The sequence below is a fragment of the Leguminivora glycinivorella genome, chromosome 26, assembly GCF_023078275.1.
Source record: "Leguminivora glycinivorella isolate SPB_JAAS2020 chromosome 26, LegGlyc_1.1, whole genome shotgun sequence".
Classification (NCBI taxonomy): domain Eukaryota; kingdom Metazoa; phylum Arthropoda; class Insecta; order Lepidoptera; family Tortricidae; genus Leguminivora; species Leguminivora glycinivorella.
In genome coordinates, this window is record NC_062996.1 from 6,625,863 (window position 1) to 6,652,142 (window position 26,280).

General features: G+C 37.1%; 1 protein-coding gene across 1 annotated transcript in view; it reads right to left on the reverse strand.

Annotated features, from left to right (window-relative positions):
• Positions 1-10,613: 10,613 nt before the first annotated feature.
• Positions 10,614-26,280, reverse strand: part of LOC125239859 (mannosyl-oligosaccharide glucosidase) — a 40,572-nt gene continuing 24,905 nt past the window's right edge. Inside the window, exons 10-16 of the mRNA XM_048147582.1 lie at positions 20,335-20,465; positions 18,827-18,937; positions 17,434-17,522; positions 16,913-17,032; positions 15,911-16,028; positions 13,727-13,914; positions 10,614-11,935 (exon numbers count right to left, since the gene is read on the reverse strand). Coding sequence (XP_048003539.1) covers positions 11,799-11,935; positions 13,727-13,914; positions 15,911-16,028; positions 16,913-17,032; positions 17,434-17,522; positions 18,827-18,937; positions 20,335-20,465 — 894 coding nt within the window. The 3' untranslated portion in view covers positions 10,614-11,798. The remainder of the gene's footprint in view (positions 11,936-13,726; positions 13,915-15,910; positions 16,029-16,912; positions 17,033-17,433; positions 17,523-18,826; positions 18,938-20,334; positions 20,466-26,280) is intronic.

Here is a 26,280-nt window from a genome sequence, read left to right on the forward strand (position 1 = left end):
GAGTTTAAAAGATTAACATTATATTACACTTTACACTCACAGACAGACACAATGTTTCTGACATGAATGTGACATAGTATACGTATTAAGTAAATATGTATAATTACGATTATTTTACCGTTGATGGTAAAATCCCGTCAAGTATGACTAAGTAATAGTGACTGGGAAAAATCATTGTAAACAGTAAGTACTCTTAACAACAATATAATTGAGCTAGTAACTGAGCATTTTTTTTTTTTTGCCACTTTTATGAAGTGTGATATTTTTGAAAAAAATATGCTATTCTACTCAGAATTACTAGCTTATTCAATCCTAGTAGTTAAAAAAATTGTCCCATACGATTTTTTCTTATTTTGTTACCATTTTCCATACATGTTGTATGGGGTAACAAAAGAAGAAAGTAACAAAAATGTATGGAAATTCTGGGACACTTTTTGTCTCCCAGTGAGATTGAAAGTACTCGTGATTCTGGGTACAATTGACCTAAAATTCCCTAAAACAATCAAATTTTTTTTATTGGCAAAAAAAAGAAATGCTCAACTATGGAAATTCTATAATGTACAAAGGACACGCGTTTGATTGACCTTAAGTGTAGGAAAAGTTTTATTTTAAATAATAATTAATCATTTATTTACAATAGTCAGGAAATCCATATACGTATGTAAGTAGGTACGTAATTATAAGAGCCGCTACAATTAGTTTCATAGTATTCGGAACGTGCAAAACTTGTGGTAGACGGTTAATAGTTTCTTTGTAGTAATAAAAATTGTAAGATAAAGATAAAAAATCCTTGGTAGGGTGCTGAATCATAGCACAAAGGCAGCACTCTTGACCAATTATTAACTTTAACCTCATTGCAATAAAGTTTATAAAATTAAATAGTTATAAATCGTGCCATTCATGAAGACGCTCACCTTGACTCATATTATCATGTTAATAGACGAAGAGTTTCACAAATTCGAGCGCCATTGTTAATGACACGAATTATAACAGGGTATGTAGCAAAATGCACAAACGAGATTATAGAGAGTTACTGTCAAAGTAAAATATGTAATCAGAGTGCATCAGACTGCCATCTCTCGACACAAGCTTAGAACTTTTGAACCTTAGTTTTGACAATTTGGCCCATATTCTTCTTGATATGTATTAAATTAATATTAGCGCCATCTAGCCGAGCGTTCCCCAAAGGTCACGCCACCGTACCTTTTTCTCTAGGGCTTTGAGGTACGTTTTTTTCTTAGACTTTATCCGTCTATACGGAGTTACATATGTCTTTGTTATTACTAAGTCGTTATTTCCATATTAATGAGTCACGGAATTTCATCTTAATGATGGGTGGAAAATGTACCTATACTACGGCCGATAGTCCACTATCATATGTTTATCATAGAAATATGATAGGTTTGTATGCCTCCCTTTTTCTCCAACGTGAAGAAAAAGGACGGCATGTTGCCTATGATCATATTTCTATGACAAACATATGATAGTGGACTATCGGCCTACGTCACTGCTGCTACATTGTCAATAGAATAAAGAGTACTATCGTACAGTATGGCCACTCCCGCTCCCCTCTGAAAGTGCCGCCCGCTCTCGGTTACATCGCAGTTACCGCCTGTACCACGCGACCAGTCGACCTGTTATAATATCTCACTCATACAAGCATGGTTTGCGTTCGCCTACACGAACTTAGACTGTGTGCGTGGAACGCGCCTCTTTCATATATTTGATCGCCAGTGTACGAGGTGTGACATTATGCTCTGTCGGTCTAGCCGAAATGACAATAATTGACGCCAGGGGGGCGATTTTTGAATCTCGCATACTTACGGGATTTTGTCACTAAAATACCGGTTGAAAACGGTGACTTGCTTATTATTTTCAGTGACAATTTTCTGAATTCGAACGCGTGAGACTCAAAAATCGGCCCGCAGATGATCGAAAGTATCGAAACTCAGTCTGGCTCTGTCGCGCTAATACGGATGAGCGAGATAGCTATCTACGATAATGAATAAGATGTTATTTCATTTGGCTACGTACTGAGGCTCTTTTGTGCCACTACGGAAGTGCGATAAGGAGAGCTTACGCTTACGGAACGAAAGCGATAGTAACGTTGCCTGCGCACCCTGACTACAGACATAGATTAAATATTATAAGATCATCATACCATCCCATACATTAAAACGCGACCGCCTAAGAACGCTATGCGCGTTCTTAGGCGGTCGCATTAGTTGTTGCCATCGATTATTTGTAGATTAGCGTTAAGAGGGGGTCGTACGAAATCCTCGAAAAGTGCATTCGGCGTTTAACAAATGCTGCTCACATTTCTAAATTAAATGAAATAAAATAAATGTAGTTATTATCTTAAAGAGTGTGTCTACAACTTTTGACTATTCACAATCTCCAATTATTAACGGTGTAATAACTAAACCCACACAAAGTTGACCTAAAATGAGAAAATCGTATGTCGCCGTTTAGTAAACTTTGTTAAAAAAATTCAATACCCTAGTTATAACATTATGTGATTCTGAAAGCCAGATAAATGGACTACAAGTTTTGAGGTTTTTTATATTTTTCCTCTCAAAGGCAACAAAGAAATTTTACCTTAAATTTAAACTATCGTAAAATTTCCATACATTCGCCATTGCTGTCAGAATTCTCCTTTCGATTAGATGCCGTGAGCGGCTCATCGGAGGCAGACGTGTCGCCGGTCGCTCCGCGTTGACAATTAAATTTGACAAATATTTTGACAGAAAATAGTGTACGTACACGAAAAACCATACCAGTGTAAAACTGTGCTCAAAATAAATAGGGTAAGTCGATAATGTCAGGTGGAGATCCAATCTCATTTAAAGTGTAATGGTGCATGGCTTGTGCATCAAAAATAAATAAAAATATATCACATTATTAAAGAAAATAACGAACACAACCGAATGAGTATAAATGATTTCATTCTAGTTCGAATAAATTGAAAAGAGTTTCATGTTTTCTTTTACTCATTGGAATACATTTTCATTACGCTGGTATTAACAGTACGTCATTTTAAAAATATATATGACAGCACCTACGTCAAATTCTGTCAACCAGATTGTATGTAAACAATTATAATTTAATTTATTTTTACATATTTAGATACTTATTAATCGATTTTTACTTAGAATAGAAGAAAGGGAAATGCGGACGGGTATATAAGTACCTATTTATTAAATACAATATTCCGTATGGTGTGCTTCTGGTTCAAATTTTTATATAAAAAAATGTTTCAATTTCATTAAAGATTACCCTGTGCATACCACGAACACGTAAGTAACCGTAAGTTCATCGTTGTTTAGAAAGTAACGCTCGTTTTGAATGGCACTTCTCCATTCAACTAGACCAGATGTTCATGGAACAGTCACCAGCATACGTATATGACTATGAACGGCCGTGACAACATATCCGATTCTCTATAGGGGCCATAAGTATATGACGACATATTCCCGGCAAAAAATTGTGATGCTTCGTGACCGGCAAAAACATAGTCTCTCTTTCTAGCGTCTCGCGAGCGTAGCGTCGGGCCAACTGTATGGAAAAAGACGCCGCGTCGCGTCGGCGCTGCTTAGCCATACAGTTGGCCCGACGCTACGATCGCGAGACGGTAGATGTGGGAGGGTCCTTATCCGTATAAATATCTTATCGGGTCGCTTAAAAATATTTGTTTCCTTATAAAAATCTAAATTACACTCTCACTCGCATAATTATCTATCCATTGTTAAAGCAAATATATATCTTACGGGCTAGAAATCATTAATATGTAATTAAAGTGCAATAACAAACCCTACCTTAGTTGCCTTAGAGCGGTAAATTGTATGAGGTGATTTGACATCTCACGAAACACGTGCAGTATTATATTGTCGTTGCATATGTCTGTCTCATCTGTTCTTAAACTATGACAACTAAACTTATTACAAATCTGATATCAGAAGTCTTTTTACAAGCTTTTATTCAACTTGCCTTGTTAGTTTGGGTCAAAACGTAGAAGCTAAATTTGACCCACTTTCCGGTTTCCGATTGAGCTGAAATTTTGCACACATATGTAAATCACGTGACAATGCAATATTATGGTATCATGGAGGTGATCTGATGATGGAGCAGAAAGGTGGTCAGGGGAACTCTGTTATGAAACGTCGTATCCCCATTGAGTAAGGGGTTTTTAGAAACATCTCGGAGAGCAATAGATGATTGTTGAAAGAAAGGTACAGTCGGCTAAGGTAAAGCTTGTGCCAAAAATGAAATTTTTGCAAAAAAAATATATTATAAATTGGGAGGTGTAATTTTTTATTATCTCTGCATTTCATTGAGAAGAAAAACCGGCCAAGAGCGCGTCGGGTCACGGTCAGTGTAGGGTTCCGTAGTTCCAGGGAAAATAATATATTTAGGGGCATGAAAACGTCTGTCAAAGTTGGCATTTAAATTTATTGTATTATTTACTCATTTTAACTTTATTTTTGTGTGAAATTTTGCTCAGAATTTGTTTGTTATCCTTTTGAATGTAGTGTATACCTACACTTCTAAAGTTTATGTTCCATACATACTTACTACAATTTTCTTTTCATTGACAGACGATTTCAATTTCAATTTGATGGATGAAATATCCGCGGCCTGAGGGGTGAATAGGATCAGGAATGGGGGGAAACGGGTCGCAAAGGGGGTGAATAGGTTTACGAAGGGGGTGATTAGGGTCGGAAGAGGGGTGAATTGGGATGTGTGGTCAATGGTTGTCAAATTGTATAAAAGATATATAACTTACCTAAAATGATGTTTTTATGAATGACCTCTCTGTATATGGACGCAATTTATACGTCAATGTATTGCTTCGTAGTTAGACTAGATACAAGAAATCAACATTTAGAAATGTTAATTACACTTCTGTCAACCTCCACGTTTCACCCATGATTGCTATAATATAAATGGATTACTTTAAAATAAAAATCATAAGTATGAAACTATACAACTAGGGAAGAAATAAAATTATTTTATTGAATAATTTTTGATTTGTTCTTTTTCAAGTTTATATAAATAATAAATTCTCAATTCGCTCGAAGGTTGAAAGAGACACCTTATAGGGATAAGTTCGCCTTTGTATACCATAACTATACTGTATTTATATGTCCTAACTTGTCTTATGTACAATAGGTAAAGTGTTCACATACATACATACATAAATTGAAATAGATATCATACACGAAAGAAAAAACGACAAGGCCTACTGATGGCCGAGCCGGGAATCGAACCCGGGTCTTCAGCTTACGCAGCTAACGTCATTACCACTAGGCCACCCGCCCGCCGTGTGGTACCCAACGAAATTTCTCTAGTGTATGTATGTTATCTCTGATAGGCACATTTTGACCACTTCGTATATGAATCTTATAAGGCCCATTTGCACCAACCACTTAACTCAGGGTTAGTGGGCTGTCAACTGTCAAATTCCATGTAAAATAGTGGGTTAACCCTCAGGTTAATCCTCCATCTTCGTTGGTGCAAGTGGCACTTAGAGGATTACGGTATAGCGAGAGACATGGCGGGTTCGATTCCCGGCTCAGCCACCAGGGGGCCTTGTCGTTCTTACTTTCGTGCGTGATATCTATTTCAATGTATAAGCATGAAAACGGTTATGACTTTATTTTCAAATAAGTAATTTTTACTGATAAACTTTTTTTTTGGCATTTAATTTTGTAAGGTATGCTCCCAGCCGAAGATCAGCGCTGATGAAGAGGCACCAAAGAAAACACGTCCGTTCCATACAAGATTTATTAGCAGAGAGCGAAAATATAAACCTACCCACAATCAGTCGGTGCCTATAATTACTAAACTACCCACATATGTCACAAATTTATTTCAAAAAAACTTAATGTCATTATCAGTTTGCCTTTAATATTTGTGGGGTTTGAAATTGGACCAGAAGTGATATTAAAAAAAAATATACATTTATAACCTTTTGAATTTTGGAAGTCGGTTAAAAAATCTGGCCAAATGAGAATCTTTTTTCGCACAATTGTAAAACTAAATTATCTTTACTAGTTACCTCTAAAATACTAAATGAAATGACATCTATTGCGACTTAAGTAGTTTGCATAAATTAGTAACCCAATTCACCTAGAGACGGCGCTGCACTTTGGGCTACTTAGTACATCGTTTTCTGAAGATTTTGGGTTCATGGGGTCGGAACGGGTATGAACTACCGTAATTTGTGCTGAATAGGACCAAAACCGACTTTTGAACGTAGATAGCACTTTTTTATATGTTCCATGCTAATTTTTTACACAAAAAATCTTCCAGCGGTGTGAACTTCGGTTTGTCTTTGAAAATATGTCGTTTTATTTAGTAATTTTCGCTCACCCTAACGTTGGGGTGAATAGGGAAAAGTGCTAGGGTTGACCCTTTTGGACTACGAACAAAACCTGACTAATTAGTATGTTATGAGTAGTCGGTTATGTATTAATAAAATAAATTTATCGAAATCTACACATATGATAACCTTAAACCAACCTTTATAAATGGTGCTCTGACGCAGTGAACAAGTAAGTATGGTCGTGGGCAGTGCGGATAACGTGTTAAAATATAAGCATAGTTTGTTGCTATTTTTCATGTTTAAATAACTTCTAAACTAACGTAGTGGTATTCAAGTAAAAGGTTCACAGTGAATATTAAGTAGCTTGCCAGAAATGGGTTTCTGCTTAGCTATACCTACCATTGTAAGTATTGAGTTTTGTATCATAAAGTCAAACTAGGCATTTATTACTAATGATTTACTCTGTGGGGTGCCTTTGATAACTTGCATGGGGTAACATTGACCATAATGACACATAGTTGATTATTGTCTGATTATGTCACGGTACTTGTTGAGTTGAGGCAGATAATTTGATCTCTTCGTGTGATAAATATTGAAACAATTGCAAATAAAGTTGGTTTTTCGAAGATGGTAGGTAATTTTTATTTTTGATCAAAGTAACCCCAAAATAGCGTTAAAGAGTTGTAATATTTGACTGTGCGAACCGTTTTTTTATCTTTTCTTGAGATAAAATACTTTTGCAAGGGGTTACATTCGATTACCATTTAAAAAAAACATAGGGTATCAAAGTAACCCTAATGTCAGTTTAAGTTTGATCTCATAGTTTTTTTTTCTGCGTACATTATTTTGTTGCTTTTCTAGATTTTTAGCAGGAAAAGACTAAAAAAGTTGATGGTCCCATTTTTTTTTCTTTCTTTACATTTAATGGATAAAAATACCCATTAAATGTAGAAGCTAGCTATAGCTACCCATTACCATGTAGAAGCTAGAGAAGTTTAAATTCCCAAATTGGTCAATGTAACCCCAGTTTACGGTAGACACCGTGAATCTATTCTAATAATTCTCTATTTATTTGAAAGAAAAATCGTTACGATACTAAAATGCAATCTAAGATAAAAATGCTTTTCATAAATATAGTTACAAACTAAGTTCAGAATTTTTTTTCGTACAACTTTTACAATTAAATTGGTCTACCTATCAAGTTCAAAATAATTTTCCTAGAAAGTCTTTATAAAGTCCTGCTTTTGAGATTTTTTCATATTTGAGAAAATAGCCCTTATTGCCTGAAATACGGCAGTGATATTGACATTGACATTTGCTTTTTCGTATTTTGACTGCACTGTTGTATTTTTTGCCATGCTAATTTGAACCTTATCTCTGAGCGATGTTTTTTAATTTTCAGTCACGTCACAGATGTTTATGACATAACATCTAGGTATTTAGCCACTTAAAAGAAACTACAAGGGACTTTACAGACGTGGCGACTGCAACTGGTACAGGGCCTAAGCTATAATTTATATAATTTATATAGCTATAATTTATTATATTGTGATTTTTATATGTTTTTTTGTGTTTTATTTATTACCAAGTATGAGTTTCAACATTTTCAACTCAAGAAACTGAAATTTAGAGAAGAGACTCGGAAATTGGGTAAGATAAAGAGTCTGATGAAGATGGCGATGGATATGCGTCGATATTCCCTGTCTTTCTTTGTGTCTCTGACTTGACTGCTGCTAGCTGTACTCTATTCATTAGGTTTTTATTTTATACACATACTTTATTTTGTATCAAACTAAATGATAAAAAAACCTAACGACAAGAAGAATATTAGAATAAAGAAAATATCTGATAGTCTTTAATACAACCCGCATATACGTAATGCACATCACAGGCCTCTGAAGACCTGCAGGGCAATCATAGTCGCGCGATAAATGATAAAACATCGGACCGTCCCTATTGCACTTACAAATAGTGCGATAGGGCTGAATGTTTTATCATTTATCACGCGACCATAATTGTCTGCCTGGAGGTATCGGCCTTCACACACGACTTTGAATAATGTTTGCGGGGATAGGCAGGCTGACGATTTTTAATCTAAGTATAGAAAAGTAACGCAAAATGAAGTGCAAAGTAATTTGAAATACACCTAGATACACAATCAACTGAGTAAGGAACGTTATCTACATATTTAGGTAAATTTAAGTCACATGAGACATGAACAGAGAAGGAAAGCTAGATGATGCGTATTTTTTTCTATGTCTTCTTGTATGCTACCTTTTTTACAGTTTAATTTCTCAAAGGAGGTCAGTAGTTGACTACAAACTCAAAATAACACTCTTGAAAAAAATTAAGGGTCACTGACCTTTCACAGTAAATTGATTGTTTTGTTTAGTGTGAGTGAAGGGTGTTTGTGTGTGTAATGGGGTAATTTGACAGATTCTGAAAATTCTCCCTGCTCTACCCCCTCTTAAGTGTCACTTTCGAGCCATAAATCTATGTCACGCCATCTACAAGTACAATCGAAAGCTACAAGACATTTTTTTGTGGCTCCATCTATGTGTGGTGTAGTGAATTCGCGTTCTTAAGCGATCGCCGGTCGCATTTTTTGTACAGGATGGTATGTATGATCTTCTTATATTTAATCTATGCTACAGATAATATAATAGGACATACATACAATAAAAATAATGCAAGGTGAGTTTGTAGTAACAATTTATTTTACAGTCAAACAATATATCTACACAAAATTATTAACAAAACGTTTCCTACAAATGAACTGAATGTTTTATAGCTTATACTTCGTATTTGCTCAAATAAGTATGAAAAAATATATAAAAAAAAAGACATAGTTGAGCAAATACACAAAATCTGTAAGCTTATAACAGTGGTGGGGGGAGGGGGGCATTTTCGCGAAAAAAGATTCAAAAACTTTTTTTTCTAAAACAGGTATATTTAATATTTTTTCTATTCAGAATCACAAGCTCTTTCCATTCTACTAGGCGGAAAATCCCAAATTTAATAAAAAATTGTGAAATTAACCAGGGCCCGTTAACATTCATGCTGATGACATAAATTTGACGTCACGCTGCATATAGGATGATTCAAGAGTTTTTTTTTAAAAACATTATTCATCAATATTTTAATCATGACTTCAAAACTAATCTATTCCTACGTGAAATTATTAATACCTACAAACGTGAAAAGTAAATTAAATTATTTATTTATTTTTTACATTCATTTTATTAAATACGTTTCTTACCATATTTCAACAAATTATTAAACTTAAACAAATTGTTTCCTTTTCGTTTCACGTATCATATAGGTATTAATTATTCCACGTATGAATAGCTTACTTTTGAAGTCATTTGAACATGATAAAAATTGATTAATGAATTGATTATTACAATAAAACTATTTTAATCATCCTATATGCAGCGTGACGTCAAATTGATGTCATCGGCATGAAAGTTACGGAATAAATTATTAGGATTCGAACCGGGATTACCTATTTGTATGTACATACTACAGGGGTAAGTACTAATAATTCTTATCTCTAGTAATAATAGTTTTAATGTAGTATTTTTTGAAATTACGGAGTATGAACACAGTATTCTTTTAACAAAGACTATACAATTATAAATTGAAAGAGATATCATACATGAAAGAAAAAACGACAAGGCCCACTGGTAGCAGAGCCGGGAATCAAACCCAAGTCTTTAGCTTACGCGGCTAACGTCTTCACCACTGCCACCAGGCGGGCGGGTGGTCTAGTGGTGAAGACGTTAGCCGCGTAAGCTGAAGACCCGGATTCGATTCCCGGCTCGGCCACCAGTGGGCCTTGTCGTTTTTTCCTTCGTGTATGATATCTCTTTCAATTTATAATTTATTATAGTCACCTACTTGAAAAAAGAACAAATCAAAAAATATTCAACAAAATAATTTGATTTGTTCCCTAGTCGTAAAGTCTATACAACTTTACGAGTCTGTTTAAGATGTTACACTTAAAATTAGCTTTCTAATTGCTGTAACTTCAAAAGTACTTGTCTTTCTATTAAGAAACGGTTGTCTTTTTTTTTTCAAAATTAGTAGAAATAGGTACTAAGCATCATTTTAAGCCAAAGACATATGTAACTCCGTATAGACAGCTACAGTCTAAGAAAAAAACGTACCTTAGCCATATAGAAAAAGGTACGGTGGCCTAGATGGCGTTACACCTTTGGGGAACGCTCGGCTAGATGGCGCTAATGTTAATATTTGACATTTTAACACAGATGTCACAGATCAAGCTAAGAATATGGGCCAAATTGTCAAAATTTACGCTTAAAAGTTTTAAGCTTGTGTCGAGAGATGGCAGTCTATGCACTGTGACTACATATTTTACTTTGATTGTAACTCTCTATAATACTCAATAACACAAATATGTCCATAATTTGAATGTTCTAATTTTTAAACATTAATTTAACACGTTGCATTGCCTATTGACATTATATTAATTCTTGATCTTATCATAAAATAAACATAAAATAATTTTTACAATCACTTTATATACAAATATCACTAACGGCCCAGCCACGACATTGGTCTAAGCGCGACAGCGGTGAGCAGCCATACGTGCGAATGAAAAGTCCCATCGCTGTGTCTCGCTCCAATGTATGGCCGCCGCTCACCGCTGTCGCGCTTAGACCAATGTCGTGGCCGGACCGTAAAACTTACAAGCTAAAAACATGTGCTGGTTTGAAGACTGTTAACATTATTGCTGCATACATTTTTAAGGCCATCGATTAAAAAATAATTTAAGAGAGCAAAAGAGAACTATAGAAAAGTAGAAGCCCCGCGCGTGGCTTTGTCGATTGAAGGGAAGAGATTATTATTTTTCAGTAAAGATCGTGTTTTTTACACACTGTGCGAGAAGTGGTTCATTATATGTCAGGTCGAAACTTCGGATGGCCATCTGTACTGAAAAACGTCGTACGATACACGTGCGAAAAGGAAATTCGTAACTAGTATCGATTTAAAACACGACCGTAGGGAGTGTTTGCAACTAAGAAATTAATGTGTATAGGGTCTCGCTATATATAAAAATATATAAAAAGGAGGCCAGCGTAGCGGGGTCACGTCGACAAAGGGCATACAATATTTTTCACTTCACGATAGGATATTAATATCCGTGCGTAAATAGTAAAAAAATCGTTTATCACCGCCAGAAAATGAGCCCCTCATCGCGGGGCTTCGTCGAGTCTGGGGGCGAGATAATATTATGCGTTTTATTTGTTGTTATAAATGACACAAGTGTTACGGGTTTATGGGGCAAAGAACTAGAAAAATTAGGAGGTTAGTTTTTAAAACATAGTAAATACGCGATTAAGTCCCGTTTGCAATTTTAAATATAGAAAAATGACCCCAGCATAGCGGGGCTTCGTCGACTCAATTTTATAGTTTCACTATATGTCCAGGCTGCCGATATAGATAACAGCTAGTATTCCCCGGCCATTATTAGAGGTAGTAAGCCGGTCCATCCGGTGAAGGGCCGGCATCCGGCGCCGTGACCGTCCACGTCAGAATAATGCTCCCAGAAGTAACCCGTGCGACGGTATTCTGACAGGAGGTTCCCTGAAAAAAGAAATAGTGATAAAAAAAAGGTTACAATTAGAGATGGGCCGAAAACGGACTTTGCCAAATACGAATATTCGGCCGAACATTCGGTTCAGCTGTAGTTAAAAACGTTTCAATGATTGGTAATGGGTACGGTACACATTTATCTTAATTATCCTATAATTTAGTGCATAAGAAAATTTTGGTTTTTGTTTCTTAAGGTACGTTATTTTTACTTTCAAACAAAATTAACGCATTTTTAACTCCCTTTGGTAGTTCCTTAGAATGCAGAAATAGGATGTCATTATGTGATGAATTACGAAACAACTTACGCTATTTATTTACTTTGTTTATTCGGTAAATGTTCGGCAATGTAACCGAACTATTCGGCCGAATACGAACATTGAAAAACTTGCCGAATATGCCGAATACCGAATATTCGGCCCATCTCTAGTTAAAATAAAAGATAAGCACAATACAAAATTTTAATTTTGAAAAAAAAAACCCTAGCAATCGGTCCACTATGATTTCCATCAAACATGGTTAAGAACACTCCCGCAAGCGCTGGTGGCCTAACGGTAAGAGCGTGCGACTTTCGATCCGGAGGTCGCGGGTTCGAACCCGGCTCGTAGCAATGAGTTTTTCTGAACTTATGTGCGTGTCATTTTGATATTTGCCAGTCGCTTTTCGGTGAAGGAAAACATCGTGAGGAAACCGGACTAATTCCAATAAGGCCTAGTTACCCTTCGGGTTGGAAGGTCAGATGGCAGTCGTTTTCGTAAAACTAGTACGCCAAATCTTGGGATCAGTTGTCAAAGCGGACCCCAGGCTCCCATGAGTCGTGGCAAATGCCAGGATAACGCAAGGAGGATGATGATGGCTAAGAACACTCCCGAATAATTCAGCTTTCAAACAATAAAACTAAATCTAAATCGGTTCATCCCTTCGGGAGCTACGATGCCACAGACAGACGGACCAGCAGAGAGACAGACAAGTTAAACTTATAACATCCCGTCGGGGGTTATAAAACTTATAAATTAGTAGTCAAAAGTTAAATATTGCACACGAGAGTACTTAAGTTAAATCGTGACGGCTTGCCGGAGCAAGACTCGAATTAGTTATATCTCTGGATCGATACTCCAGCGCCCTCGATCCAGAGGCCATGAGTTCAAGTCTCACCCAAGGCAGACATTTTCCACTTTTAAAAAAAATATTCTAAGCCTGGTTTCATCGATTGCAGACGTTTCTGCTAATCAGAAGTTAAAATGTAAGAAACTAGCCTATTATGAACTACGGTTTCTACAATCTATGGTATACTCACGGACGACGTTCTCTCTCAGTCTGTCGTGCAGCTGTCTCGCTCGCACAGCCCCTCCCTGGAGTAGTGCTTGAGCGCGGCGAACGCTAGATAGTTCACGTTCAGACTTGTCAGAGTATACTCACGGACGACGTTCTCTCTCAGTCTGTCGTGCAGCTGTCTCGCTCGCACAGCCCCTCCCTGGAGTAATGCTTGAGCGCGGCGAGCGCTAGATAGTTCACGTTCAGACTTGTCAGAGTATACTCACGGACGACGTTCTCTCTCAGTCTGTCGTGCAGCTGTCTCGCTCGCACAGCCCCTCCCTGGAGTAGTGCTTGAGAGCGGCGAGCGCTAGATAGTTCACGTTCAGACTTGTCAGAGTATACTCACGGACAACGTTCTCTCTCAGTCTGTCGTACAGCTGTCTCGCTCGCACAGCCCCTCCCTGGAGTAATGCTTGAGCGCGGCTAGCGCTAAATAGTTCACGTTCAGACTTGTCAGAGTATACTCACGGACAACGTTCTCTCTCAGTCTGTCGTGCAGCTGTCTCGCTCGCACAGCGTGCGGCCCCTCCCTGGAGTAATGCTTGAGAGCGGCTAGCGCTAGATAATTCACGTTGATCCAGACTTGGCCGCGCCAATATGGCGGATCATGTTCGGTATTCCGTTTCATGTACAGAGGCGATGATTTTGATAATGATCTGGAATTAGAACATTACATACATACAATCACGCCTGTATCCCATAAAAGGGGTATGCAGAACACATGAAGCTACTAAAGCTTCAGTGCCACTCTTGGCAAATAAGGGGTTGAAAGAAAACGAAACTGTGGCATTGCAGTGACAGGTTGCCAGCCTCTCGCCTACGCCACAATTTAACCCATAATTATTAATTAGAACATTAATCAAAGATTTTATAGGATACTAGTTTTTGCTCGCGGCTTCGCTCGCGTTAGAAAGAGACAAAACCGGCCAAGAGCGTGTCGGGCCACGCTCAGTGTAGGGTTCCATAGTTTTCCGTGTTTTTCTCAAAAACTACTGAACCTATCAAGTTCAAAACAATTTTCCTAGAAAAACTTTATAAAGTTCTACTTTTGTGATTTTTTTCATTTTTGATTCTTGCCTGTAATTTTAAATATGTCTCAGGCTCTTGATTGTTCATAATTTTAAACCTATGGTTCAAAAGTTAGAGGGGGGACGCACTTTTTTTTTCCTTTAGGAGCGATTATTTCCGAAAATACAAATATTATCAAAAAACGATCTTAGTAAACCCTTATTCATTTTTAAATACCTATCCAACAATATATCACACGTTGGGGTTGGAATGAAAAAAAATATCAGCCCCCACTTTACATGTAGGGGGGGTACCCTAATAAAACATTTTTTTCCATTTTTTATTTTTGCACTTTGTTGGCGTGATTGATATACATATTGGTACCAAATCTCAGCTTTCTAGTGCTAACGGTTACTGAGATTATCCGCGGACGGACGGACGGACGGACGGACGGACGGACGGACGGACGGACGGACAGACAGACATGGCGAAACTATAAGGGTTCCTAGTTGACTACGGAACCCTAAAAAGTAGCCTATGTCACTCTCCATCCCTTCAACTATCTCCACTTAAAAAATTACCCCCGTTCCCTCAGTTTTGCCGTGAAAGACGGACAAACAAACAGACACACACACTTTCCCATTTATAATATTAGTATGGATACATAGATTTTATTTTATTAGCCTGTGCTGGTAGCCTAGCGGTAAGTAAGTGCGACTTTCGTTCCTGAGGTCGCGGGTTCGAACCCCGGCTCGCACCAACGAGTTTTTCGGAATTTATATGCGAAATGTCATTTGATATTTGCCAGTCACTTTTCGGTGAAGGAAAACATCGTGAGGAAACAGGACTAATTCCAATAAGGTCTTGTTTACCCTTCGGGTTGGAAGGTCAGATGGCAGTCGCCCTACGCCAAATCTTGGGATTAGTTGTCAAAGCGAACCCCAGGCTCCCATGAGCTGTGGCAAATGCCGGGATAACGCAAATTACCGGGAACCGAACGCAGGACCGCGGTTTAGCAGGCGCTGGACACTACCAACTAGGCCAGATCGGTCGTAATTTTGAATAACTCAATAATAATTAAATAAATAAATAAATATTGGGGACACCTTACACAGATCAACTTAGCCCCAAACTAAGCAAAGCTTGTACTATGGATGCTAAGCGACGATATACATACTTAAATATATAAATACATACTTACATACATAGAAAACATACATGACCCAGGAACAAATATCTGTGCTCATCACACAAATAAATGCCCTTACCGGGATTCGAACCCAGGACCGCGGCTTAGCAGACAGGCTCAGTACCGACTGACCCAGACCGTTGAATTGTTTTTGATTTAAATAACCTTCCCTTAAAGTTAACGGAAATCAATAACTAACCTAACCACAAAATTAAAATTTTGAAAGAACCTCCGACATAATGGACCGATTTTCATGAAACATGGCTAAGAACACTCCCGACTAACTCAGCTTTCAAGCACAAAAAAAACTAAATCTAAATCGGTTCATCCGTTCGGGAGCTACGATGCCACAGACAGACACACACAGACAGACAGACAAACAGACGCGTCAAACTTATAACACCCCGTCGTTTTTGCGTCGGGGGTTAAAATCAGGATGTATAAAATAAAAATACCTGAGTCCAAATTTAGACCACAGCAGGTCTGGCTTGTCCAGATCTCTTAATATCTTGCCCAGGTTTTCACTGTCGGGTTTCAGTACTTTAAGCAGCATTGGGAAGAGGGATACGTAGCCTGTGGACAATACATAAGCTCTTAATGTGTCCAAATAATCTGGCTTGTCCAGATCTCTTAGTATCTTGCCCAGGTTTTCGCTGTCGGGTTTCAGTACTTTAAGATACAAGTAGCCTGTGGACAATAAAAGCTCTTAAGTGAAGTTACGAAACAAGTGGTGATACATTAAAACACGACCGAAGGGAGTGTTTTAAATCGACACGAGTTACGAATTTCCTTTCCGCACATGTATCGTACGATGTTTTTCAGTAATAGTACATTACGATACAAGTGCGTAATAATGGAAATTCGAAACGAGTGGCGATAAATTAAAACACGTATGAGGGAGTGTTTTCAATCGACAGATGAGTTTTTCAGTACCAAAGTTTCGACCTAGCATGTATCGTAATGTACTATTTCAGTACAGATGGTGTTTTTTTACGCACTAGTGCGAGAAGTGGTTCATTATATGCTAGGTCGAAACTTCGATGTGATATCTGTACTGAAAAACGTCGCACGATACACGTGCGAAAAGGAAATTCGTAACTCGTGTCGATTTAAAATACTCACATCGGTCGTGTTTTAATTTATCGCCGCTCGTTTCGAACTTCATTTTTTTCGCACTTGTATCGTAATGTACTATAAACAAAGAGAATAGGCTAGTTTCCTACTAGAGCTTCTTTTTTGTAAAACATTTCAGAATGAATTATGAAATAAGAGTACGTAGAATATCTTTCTTTTTCTTATTAAATATAAATTATGGTACTGTCCATACTAATTATGTGGTCTTTATTTGGTGCAATGCATAAAATATTTTATTTTAAGTATAGGAAACTAGCCTATTATTTTTTATAAACATTCAGAATTAATTATAAAGAGTATAGATACTTCGGTGCCATACTCACCAAAAGCTGAAGTAACCAATTTGGTTTCCGGCGGTACAGTGACGCTCCGGACCACTTTAGCGGTCTCGCCCGGACGTTTAGCCGGCTGCCGGACCAGCCGGACGCCGTCAGTGTGTAACCCTGTTAATAATACAAATTAGACATACAAAAGCTTTGTTTTTAGGGTTCCGTAGTCAACTAGGAAACCTTATAGTTTCGCCATATCTGTCTGCCCGTCCGTCCGTCCGTCCGTCCGCGGATAATCTCAGTGACCGTTAGCACTAGAAAGCTGAAATTTGGTACCAATATTTATCAATCACGTATTTATCCGTACAACATATCGAGGGTTTACTGGTGAAACCCGATAAATCGAGATAATTTGTCCTTAAAATAACAACATTGTGGATTTTGTTTTTTACCAGTAACTTTTAAACTTTATTTACTTTTTAACTTTATTTGTGGAAATTGCACATAGTTCGAATTACAAAAACCAGTTTGCTCAACTTATCGGGTTTCACCAGTAAACCCTCGATATATCTTACCGTAGTCCGCATAAGTCTGTGTGTGCGGCGACCAGTGTAGCTGGTTTAGTAGTTCCTCATCGCCTAATTGATCTCGAGTCGCTTCGAACCTAGACAAAAAATATGGGTTAGCAAGACATCCACTGTACACCGGCCCGGTATCCCATTCGAGGGGTTTGGAAGGGATATTCCTTTGATTACCAAAGCCTTTGCAGACAATAAACCACTATATCATGAATAGGTTATTCATTTATTATATACTAGCTTTTGCCCGCGGCATCGCTCGCGTTAAAAAGAGACAAAAAGTAGCCTATGTCACTCTCCATCCCTTCAACTATCTCCACTAAAAAAATCACGTCAATTCGTCGCTCCGTTTTGCCGTGAAAGACGGACAAACAAACAGACACACACACACTTTCCCATTTATAATATTAGTATGGATTCACTATGTCACTTAACCTGTACCACACCTCGGACACTGGCGATCAAATATATGAAAGAGGCGCATTCCTAGCACACAGTCTAAGCTCGAGTAGGTGGACGCGTACCATGCTTGTATGAGTGGAATATGACAGGTCGACTGTTCGCGTTTTTGACAGGCGGTAACTGTGAGGTAACCGAGAGGGGGCGGCACTTTCAGCGGGGAGCGGGAGTGGCCATACTGTACGATAGTACTCTTTATTATACTGTGCCTGTACCTACTGAAAGTACAGTCACCAGCATAAATAAGTGATGATTGCTACACTTTATCATATTAACATCTTGTTTGAAATGTCATACGAAGTTGTCAAATGATTGAAAGTAGAGATGGGCCGAATATTCGGTAAATATTCGGTATTTAGCATATTCGGCAAGTTTTTCAATGTTCGTATTCGGCCGAATAATTCGGTTGCATTGCCGAATATTTACCGAACCAACAAAGTAAATAACTAATGTAGATCTTACGTATTCCATTGGATACCTAATAAGCTCCTATTTTAGTAGCTTTCAAAGGAACTACTAAAAACAATATAAATTCAATTGTTTTGTAAAAGTTAAAAACTCTTAAACTGCGGTAAGAGTTGAGAAGAGTTCAGAGTTGTTTCAACTAAGTATTGGTTATCCACTAAATCATAAAAACATAGTTGTATATTAACATATTATTATGTACCTAACCAAATTATCAATCATTTAATAGTTTTAATGAACATCCCCTTTAAAATATGGCGTAACCGAATATTCGGCCGAATGTTCGGTTCGGTAAGAGCTAAACCGAACGTTCGGCCGAATATTCGTATTCGGCAAAGTCCATATTCGGCCCATCTCTAATTGAAAGCAGCAAGGTACAGAAATCATCACTTATTTTTGCCGGTGACTGTACTGAACTACTTAGTAGTCATTATTGAGTTTCAGGTGTCATCTTGACAGGTCATACCTGGTAGTGTCCCTCTGTAGAACATCAGCTATCGTGGCCATAGCGTCAGCAGCGGCATATATCCAACAACGCAAGTCTACATGACGCTCTATATTTGACGGGTGTGACGCTCTGAAAATAACGAAGTAATAAGGCTTGTGTTATGATGCATATAGTACTAGAGAGAAAAAATAAGTTTTTTTTGCAAAAAAATAATTTTTGGCACAAGCTTTAATCGCCGACTATACCTTTCTTTCAACAGTCATCTACTGCTCTCCGAGACGTTTCTAAAAACCCCTTACTCGATGGGGATACGACGTTTCATAACAGAGTTCCTATGACCACCTATCTGCTCCATCATCAGATCAGCTTCATGATACCATAATATTGCATTGTCACGTGATTTCCTTGTGTGCGAAATTTCAGCTCAATCGGAAACTGGGAAGTGGGTCAAATTTAGCTATAAACTAAGATACTAACAAGGCAAGCTGAATAAAAGCTTGTAATATTTAGACGAGTTTCCTATACTTCAAATTAAATATTTTATGCAATGCTGCAGTATACGAAATAAAGCACCACATGATTAGAACAGAATTGGACAGTCGTTATATTTAAACACAGTTTATATTTAAGTCAAAGAGAAAGATGTAAAGTAAATGAATTGACAACATTTCATATTTTCGACTACTACTTTTTATTGTTTGGTTTGAAAGAACTCAATATTTAAAGATACACGTATATTTTAATTTTTCCCAAAACTGCTATTTTAATGCGAAAATCCCTTTTTATTACTACTTCGAACAGAAAGAGCGTAAGTTACAAACGTCAAGACATAGCGTTCTGACGTCACATGTGTTGTTTCATACACCTAAGAAAACGACAAAATCATTCCAAAAAAAAAGTTTTAACAGTCAGCTTAAACAGTCCGAGATGTCCGCCTGTCAAGTGTCACTATCAACAAATATGAGCTATGGAATGTAGAAGTATAAGGAGATAAATCTGTCAAAGTAGAACAGTCGAAAATGACGTGTCAAACCCTTATGTGCCTGTAATTGCAGCGCCACCTGGTTTTATATCTGCACTTCTGAAACTTAAAGCTTCCGTTCCTTACCTCTAAATCTCCATACTACTAGCGACGATAAGTGTCACAGTCAAACTCAAGTGACATCCCAACCGGAAGATTTTTTTGGTTATAGTGGCAGCTCGAAATAGTCTGACTCAGCTACGTAACGTTACTTCCCCTTTTAACTATTTTTAAGATTTTTTACTAAAAATAAGGAAAAAAAATATTAAAAAATATATTTTTGTGATCTACAGGCGTATATCTCGAAATGGTTTTCGATTTAGGGAGATTGAAAATTTTGAAATGTTGTCAATTGACCGTGACGTCACTCCTCAGTATTTCATAATTATTCGATATTAGCAATATTGATTTGACTAGTAGGAAGCTAGCCTATGAACTAGTAGTAGACGTTGGTAACTTATTTCGGTAACCATGGCAACAAACAAACAATAATCATCATCATTACCTTGGATAGTCATCCAACCCCGAAGTCAGCGTCTTAGGGTTGAGTTGCAGGCCGTCGTCGACCCGGCCCCGCCAGCGGTAGGTCGTGGGTTCATCCCCCTTTTGTGACGACAGGAACCACTGGTACCAGGTCTGCAGACGTGTAACATGGTTAACGGCAACACGCATTTTACACATTTGGCATAGTATGAATTTTCTGAGATGTTTTTTTGGTTTTTGCCGCAATCTGTTAAACAAAAGCTTTTGTTTCTATTATTCACGGCGGCTAGCTCCCGTTTAAACGGCACGCGCTAAAGTCTCAGTGTACTTAAAAAGCAACTATCATGATAGCAATAAGGTTCAAATTTATGAAACAGTTCGCAGTATGCAGGTAACTTTTTTCGAAGATGACCAAACGTGTTATCTCCGAAATGGCTTTTTATGGATTTGAACCTTATTGCTATCATGATAGTTGCTTTTTAACTACACTGAGACTTTAGCGCGTGCCGCTTAAACGGGAGCTAGCCGCCGTGAATAATAGAAACAAAGGCTTTTGTTTAACAGATTACGGCAAAAGCCATAGAATTGACGTGATTTTTTAAGAGGGGGTAGAGCAGGGAGAATTTTCAGAATCTGTCAAATTACCCCATTACACACACAAACACCCTTCACTCACACTACCTCAATTTACTGTGAAAGGTCAGTGACCCTTAATTTTTTTCAAGAGTGTTATTTTGAGTTTGTAGTCAACTACTGACCTCCTTTGAGAAATTAAAACTGTAAAAAAGATAGCATACAAGAAGACAGAGAAAAAATACGCATCATCTAGCTTTCCTTCTCTGTTCATGTCTCATGTGAATTTAATTTACCTAAATATGTAGATAACGTTCCTTATTCAATTGATTGTTTATCTAGGTGTATTTCAAATTGCACTACATTTTGCGTTACTTTTCTATACTTAGATTAAAAATCGTCAGCCTGCCTATCCCCGCAAACATTATTCAAAGACGTGTGTGAAGGGCTAAAGGCCGATACCTCCAGGCAGACAATTATTATGGTCGCGTGATAAATTATAAAACATCAGCCCTATCACACTATTTGTAAGTGCGATAGGGACGGCCCGATGTTATACCATTTATCGCGCGACCATGATTGCCCTGCCGGTCTTCGGAGGCCTGTGCTGTGCATTACGTATATGCGGGGTGTATTAAAGACTAACAGATAGGTACTTTATTCTTTTTGGTCGTTAGGTTTTTTATCAATTTATCATTTATTTTGATACAAAAATAAAGTATGTGTATAAAATAAAAACCTAATGAATAGAGTACAGCTAGCAGCAGTCATGTCAGAGACACAAAGAAAGACAGGGAATATCGACGCATATCTTATCTTATCCAATACTGCCATCGGCATCTGCATCAGACTCTTGATCTTACCCAATTTCCGAGTCCCTTCTCTTAATTTCAGTTCCTTGAGTTGAAAATGTTGAAACTCATACTTAGTATTAAATAAACCACAAATACATATAAAAATCACAATATAATTTTAAATTATGGCTTGGGCCCTGTACCAGTTGCAGTCGCTACGTCTGTAAAGCCCCTTGTAGTTTCTTTTAAATGGCTAAATACCTAGATGTCATGTCATACACATCTGTGATGTAACTGAAAATTAAAAAACATCGCTCAGAGATAAGGTTCAAATTAGCATGGCAAAAAATACAGTGCAGTCAAAATACCATCAAAATACGAAAAAGCATATGTCAATGTCAATATCACTGCCGTATGCCGTATTTCAGGCCATAAGGGCTGTTTTCTCAAATATGAAAAAATCTCAAAAGCAGAACTTTAAATAGTATTTTATGCAACAGGCGTTTAAAGGAGATCAAAAAAGACGAGTGGCGTGGGTAACAATTTGAGGCGAAGCCGAAAATTGTTATTAAGACGCCACGAGTATTTTTTGATTCAGTTAAACACCTTTGCATACAATACTTTTTTTACGACCATGCACTTAGTTTTTAATAGGTTTCTTGAATAACTTTCGTGAAATTCACACTGTGTCCTGTATTTTGACGCAAAGGTTTGCACTGTCAGCTCAGCTGCCCAAAGCGCGCTGACAGTGCGCACGCGCGCCGTATCGTTATAAGGCGTTGCCATGGTTACAGAGCCAAACAATGCGTTTTCAGTTTTTTCGATACTGCGCGCATGCGCGGAAAGCCGGCGGACACTGGCTTTGGGGAATAGACTTTTATGTAGGGTTTTAAAGATCTATGCACGACCCTGTAAATGACGAATAATACATAGTTCGGGAGTAGGAAAAAGACTTTCTAGGAAAATTATTTTGAACTTGACAGGTAGAACAATTTTTAAAAGTTGTACAAAAAAAATCTGAACTAAGTTTGTAACTATATGAAAAGTATTTTTTATCTTAGATTGCATATTTTATATGCATATTATAGTAACGAATTTTATTTCAAATAAAAAGAGAATTATTAGAATAGGTTGACGGTGTCTACCGTAAACTGGGGTTACATTGACCAATTTGGGAATTTAAACTTCTCTAGCTCCTACATTTAATGGGTATTTTTACCCATTAAATGTAGGAGTTAGAGAAGTATAAATTCCAAAATTGGTCAACGTAACGTAACTAAGGAAGAAAAAAAATGGGACCATCAACTTTTTTAGTCTTTTCCTGCTAAAAATCTAAAAAGGTAACAAAATAAGTGATATCAGGATTATTGTTTTCTGTCACGATGCCTGCACGTATGAAATGTTTCTTTTTAACCCAGTGGTTGGACTGGTAGAGAATGCCTTAAGGCATTATGTCCACCATTTGTACTTATTTTTTTATGTGCAATAAGGAATAAATAAATAAAATAATGTACGCAGAAAAAAAACGATGTGATCAAACATAAACTGACATTGGGGTTACTTTGATACACTATATATTTTTTTTAATGATAATTGAATGTAATCCCTTACAAAAGTATTTTTATTTTTATTGTATTGAATGTTGTTGTATTTGTAATTTAAATTATGTCATTATTATTGTCTACATGGCGCATTAGTTTGTCACTGTAATGTCATGTATATGTGTTCTATTAAATAAATAAAATAAATAAATAAATAAATAAATGTCAAGAAAAGATAAAAAAAATGGTTCGCAGTCAAATATTACAACTCTTTAATACTATTTTGGGGTTACTTTGATCAAGAATAAAAATTAACATCTTCGAAAAACCAACTTTATTTGCAATTATTTCAATATTTATTACAAGAAGCGATCAAATTATCAGCCTCAACAAGTACCGTGACAAAATCAGACAATAATTAACTATGTGTCATTATGGTCAATGTTACCCCATGCAAGTGATCAAAGACACCCCACAGAGTAAATCATTAGTAGTAAATACCTAGTTTGACTTTATGATACAAAATTCAATACAATGGTATAGCTGAACATATTTCTGGCAACCTGAGTTGTGGTCGTGTCGTGTTTGCCGCTCCCGTATTGGCTTACACAGCCACGAAAAACGTTGTTGCCCTACCTGACACTGCTTGAATAGTCTGTTAGAGACTTGAAGGCCGATGATGAATATTCACTGTGAACCTTTTACTTTAATACCCACTACGTTAGTTTAGAAGTTTATTTAAACATGAAAAATAGCAACAAACTATGCTTATATTTTGACACGTTATCCGCACTGCCCACGACCATACTTACTTATTTACCGCGTCAGAGCACCATCTAACTATAAAGGTTGGTTAAGGGTTATCATAATATATTATGTGTAGATTTCATTACCGACCACTCATAACATATTAAATCCTTATTTTTTGGTAAAATAAATATAATACGCTCGTGACAGGTCATATTTTCTTCGCAATCCGAAAGAGTCAACCCTTTTCCCGAATTTCACCCCCTTCCCGATCCTATTCACTCCAACGTTAGGGTGAGCGAAAATTACTAAATAAAACGACATATTTTCAAAGACAAACCGAAGTTCACACTGCCGAAAGATTTTTTGTGTAAAAAATTAGCATGGAACATATAAAAAAACTGCTATCGATGTTCAAAAGTCGGTTTTGGCCCTATTCACCATAAATTACGTTAGGTCACAGAATATATAATAGTACAAGTACAGAAGGCCCACTGCTTTGATGTTCACGACATGCCGCCTTTTTAAATACCTACAAAATTCTAACAAAGAAACGAGTCGCACGTGCGCGGCGCCCGGCGATAGGGTTGCCTATGCCTTAAAACGAATTAATACTCAGATAAAACGTTACACTATTATATTCAAGTCTTGGATAATTTCTAGGTATATTTATAGTAATTATATATTTTTGTTTAAGTTCTAACACCACAAGCCTTATTGAATCTTTTCGGGGACATTAATCAATAGTAGATCTGTGTAAAGTGTCCTATGGTATTTATTTTCTTCATGATATCTATTTACCTAAGCATTACTAGCCATTCCACACGCGGACATCGCATATATGAACCTTAAAAAAAACTCGCGCCCTAAAGTAACATTAGAAAGTGCGAACGTGCGTTCCGTGAGAACGCGCGCCACCCCTGATTAGGCCGCGAACTCGCGGCCGCCCGCATGTACTTGTAGCGCGGCGATAGAATCGCCGAGTGAGCCGCCCCTGGTTAGGTATACCCGTTCCGACCCCATGAACCCAAAATCTTCAGAAAACGATGTACTATGTAGCCCAATTTTATTTGGTATTTTGGAGGTAGCTAGTAAAAATAATTTAGTTTAACAATTGTGCGAAAATAGATTCTCATTTGGCCGGTTTTTTTAACCTGGCCTGGTGGCCTAGTGGTAATAACGTTAGCTGCGTAAGCTGAAGACCCGGGTTCGATTCCCGGCTCAGCCATCGTGGGCCTTGTCGTTTTTTCTTTCGTGTATGATATCTATTTCAATATATGTATGTATGTATGTGAACAGTTTATTGTACATAAGACAAGTTAGGACATAAAAATACAGTAAAGTTATGATGTACAAAGGCGAACTTATCCCTATAAGGGATCTCTTCCAACCTTTGAGCGAATTGAAAATTTATTATTTATATAAACTTGAAAAAGAACAAATCAAAAATGATTCAATAAAATAATTTTATTTCTTCCCTAGTTGTATAGTTTCATATTTATGATTTTTATTTTAAAGTAATCCGTCTATATTATAGCAACCATGGGTGATTTTTGCGGACTTAATCACTTAAGTAGAAACGTGGAGGTAGACAGAAGTGTGATTAACATTTCTAAGTGTTAATTTCTTGTATCTAGTCTAACTACGAAGCAATACATTGACGTATAAATTGCGTCCATATACAGAGAGGTCATTCATAAAAATACCACTTTAGGTAAGTTATATATATTTTATACAATGTGACAAGCATTGACCACACATCCCAATTCACCCCTCTTCCGACCCTAATCAACCCTTTCGTAAACCTATTCACCCCCTTTGCGACCCGATTCCCCCCATTCCTGATCCCATTCACCCCTCAGGCCGCGGATATTTATTCATCCCGTAAAAATTCCCCAACACAGTTGCATCGCTTTCTTCATGAAAACCATTATAAAAATGAAAATATGTCTTATGATTTTCTGTTATACATAAACTTTAGAAGTGTATACAAATTTAAAAGGATAATGAACGATTAAAATGAGTAAAAATCCAATAAATTTGAACGTCAACTTTGACAGACATGAAACTGTAAATAAAAATGTGTGGCTTGCACATTTTCACTGTAATTTTAAATATTCACACATTTTTTTTTAGTAACATATTGTGTATAATACTTTTCACTCAACAGATAACTGTTATTGGCCTAAGACTATGTAAAAATACCTATGTAAGTTGAATATTTACGGCTGTTGTCCTAAATACCAATAATAATAAAAAAAACATAATATATTATTTTCCTACTTTGATTGCGGAAAATAGAAGGAATATGTC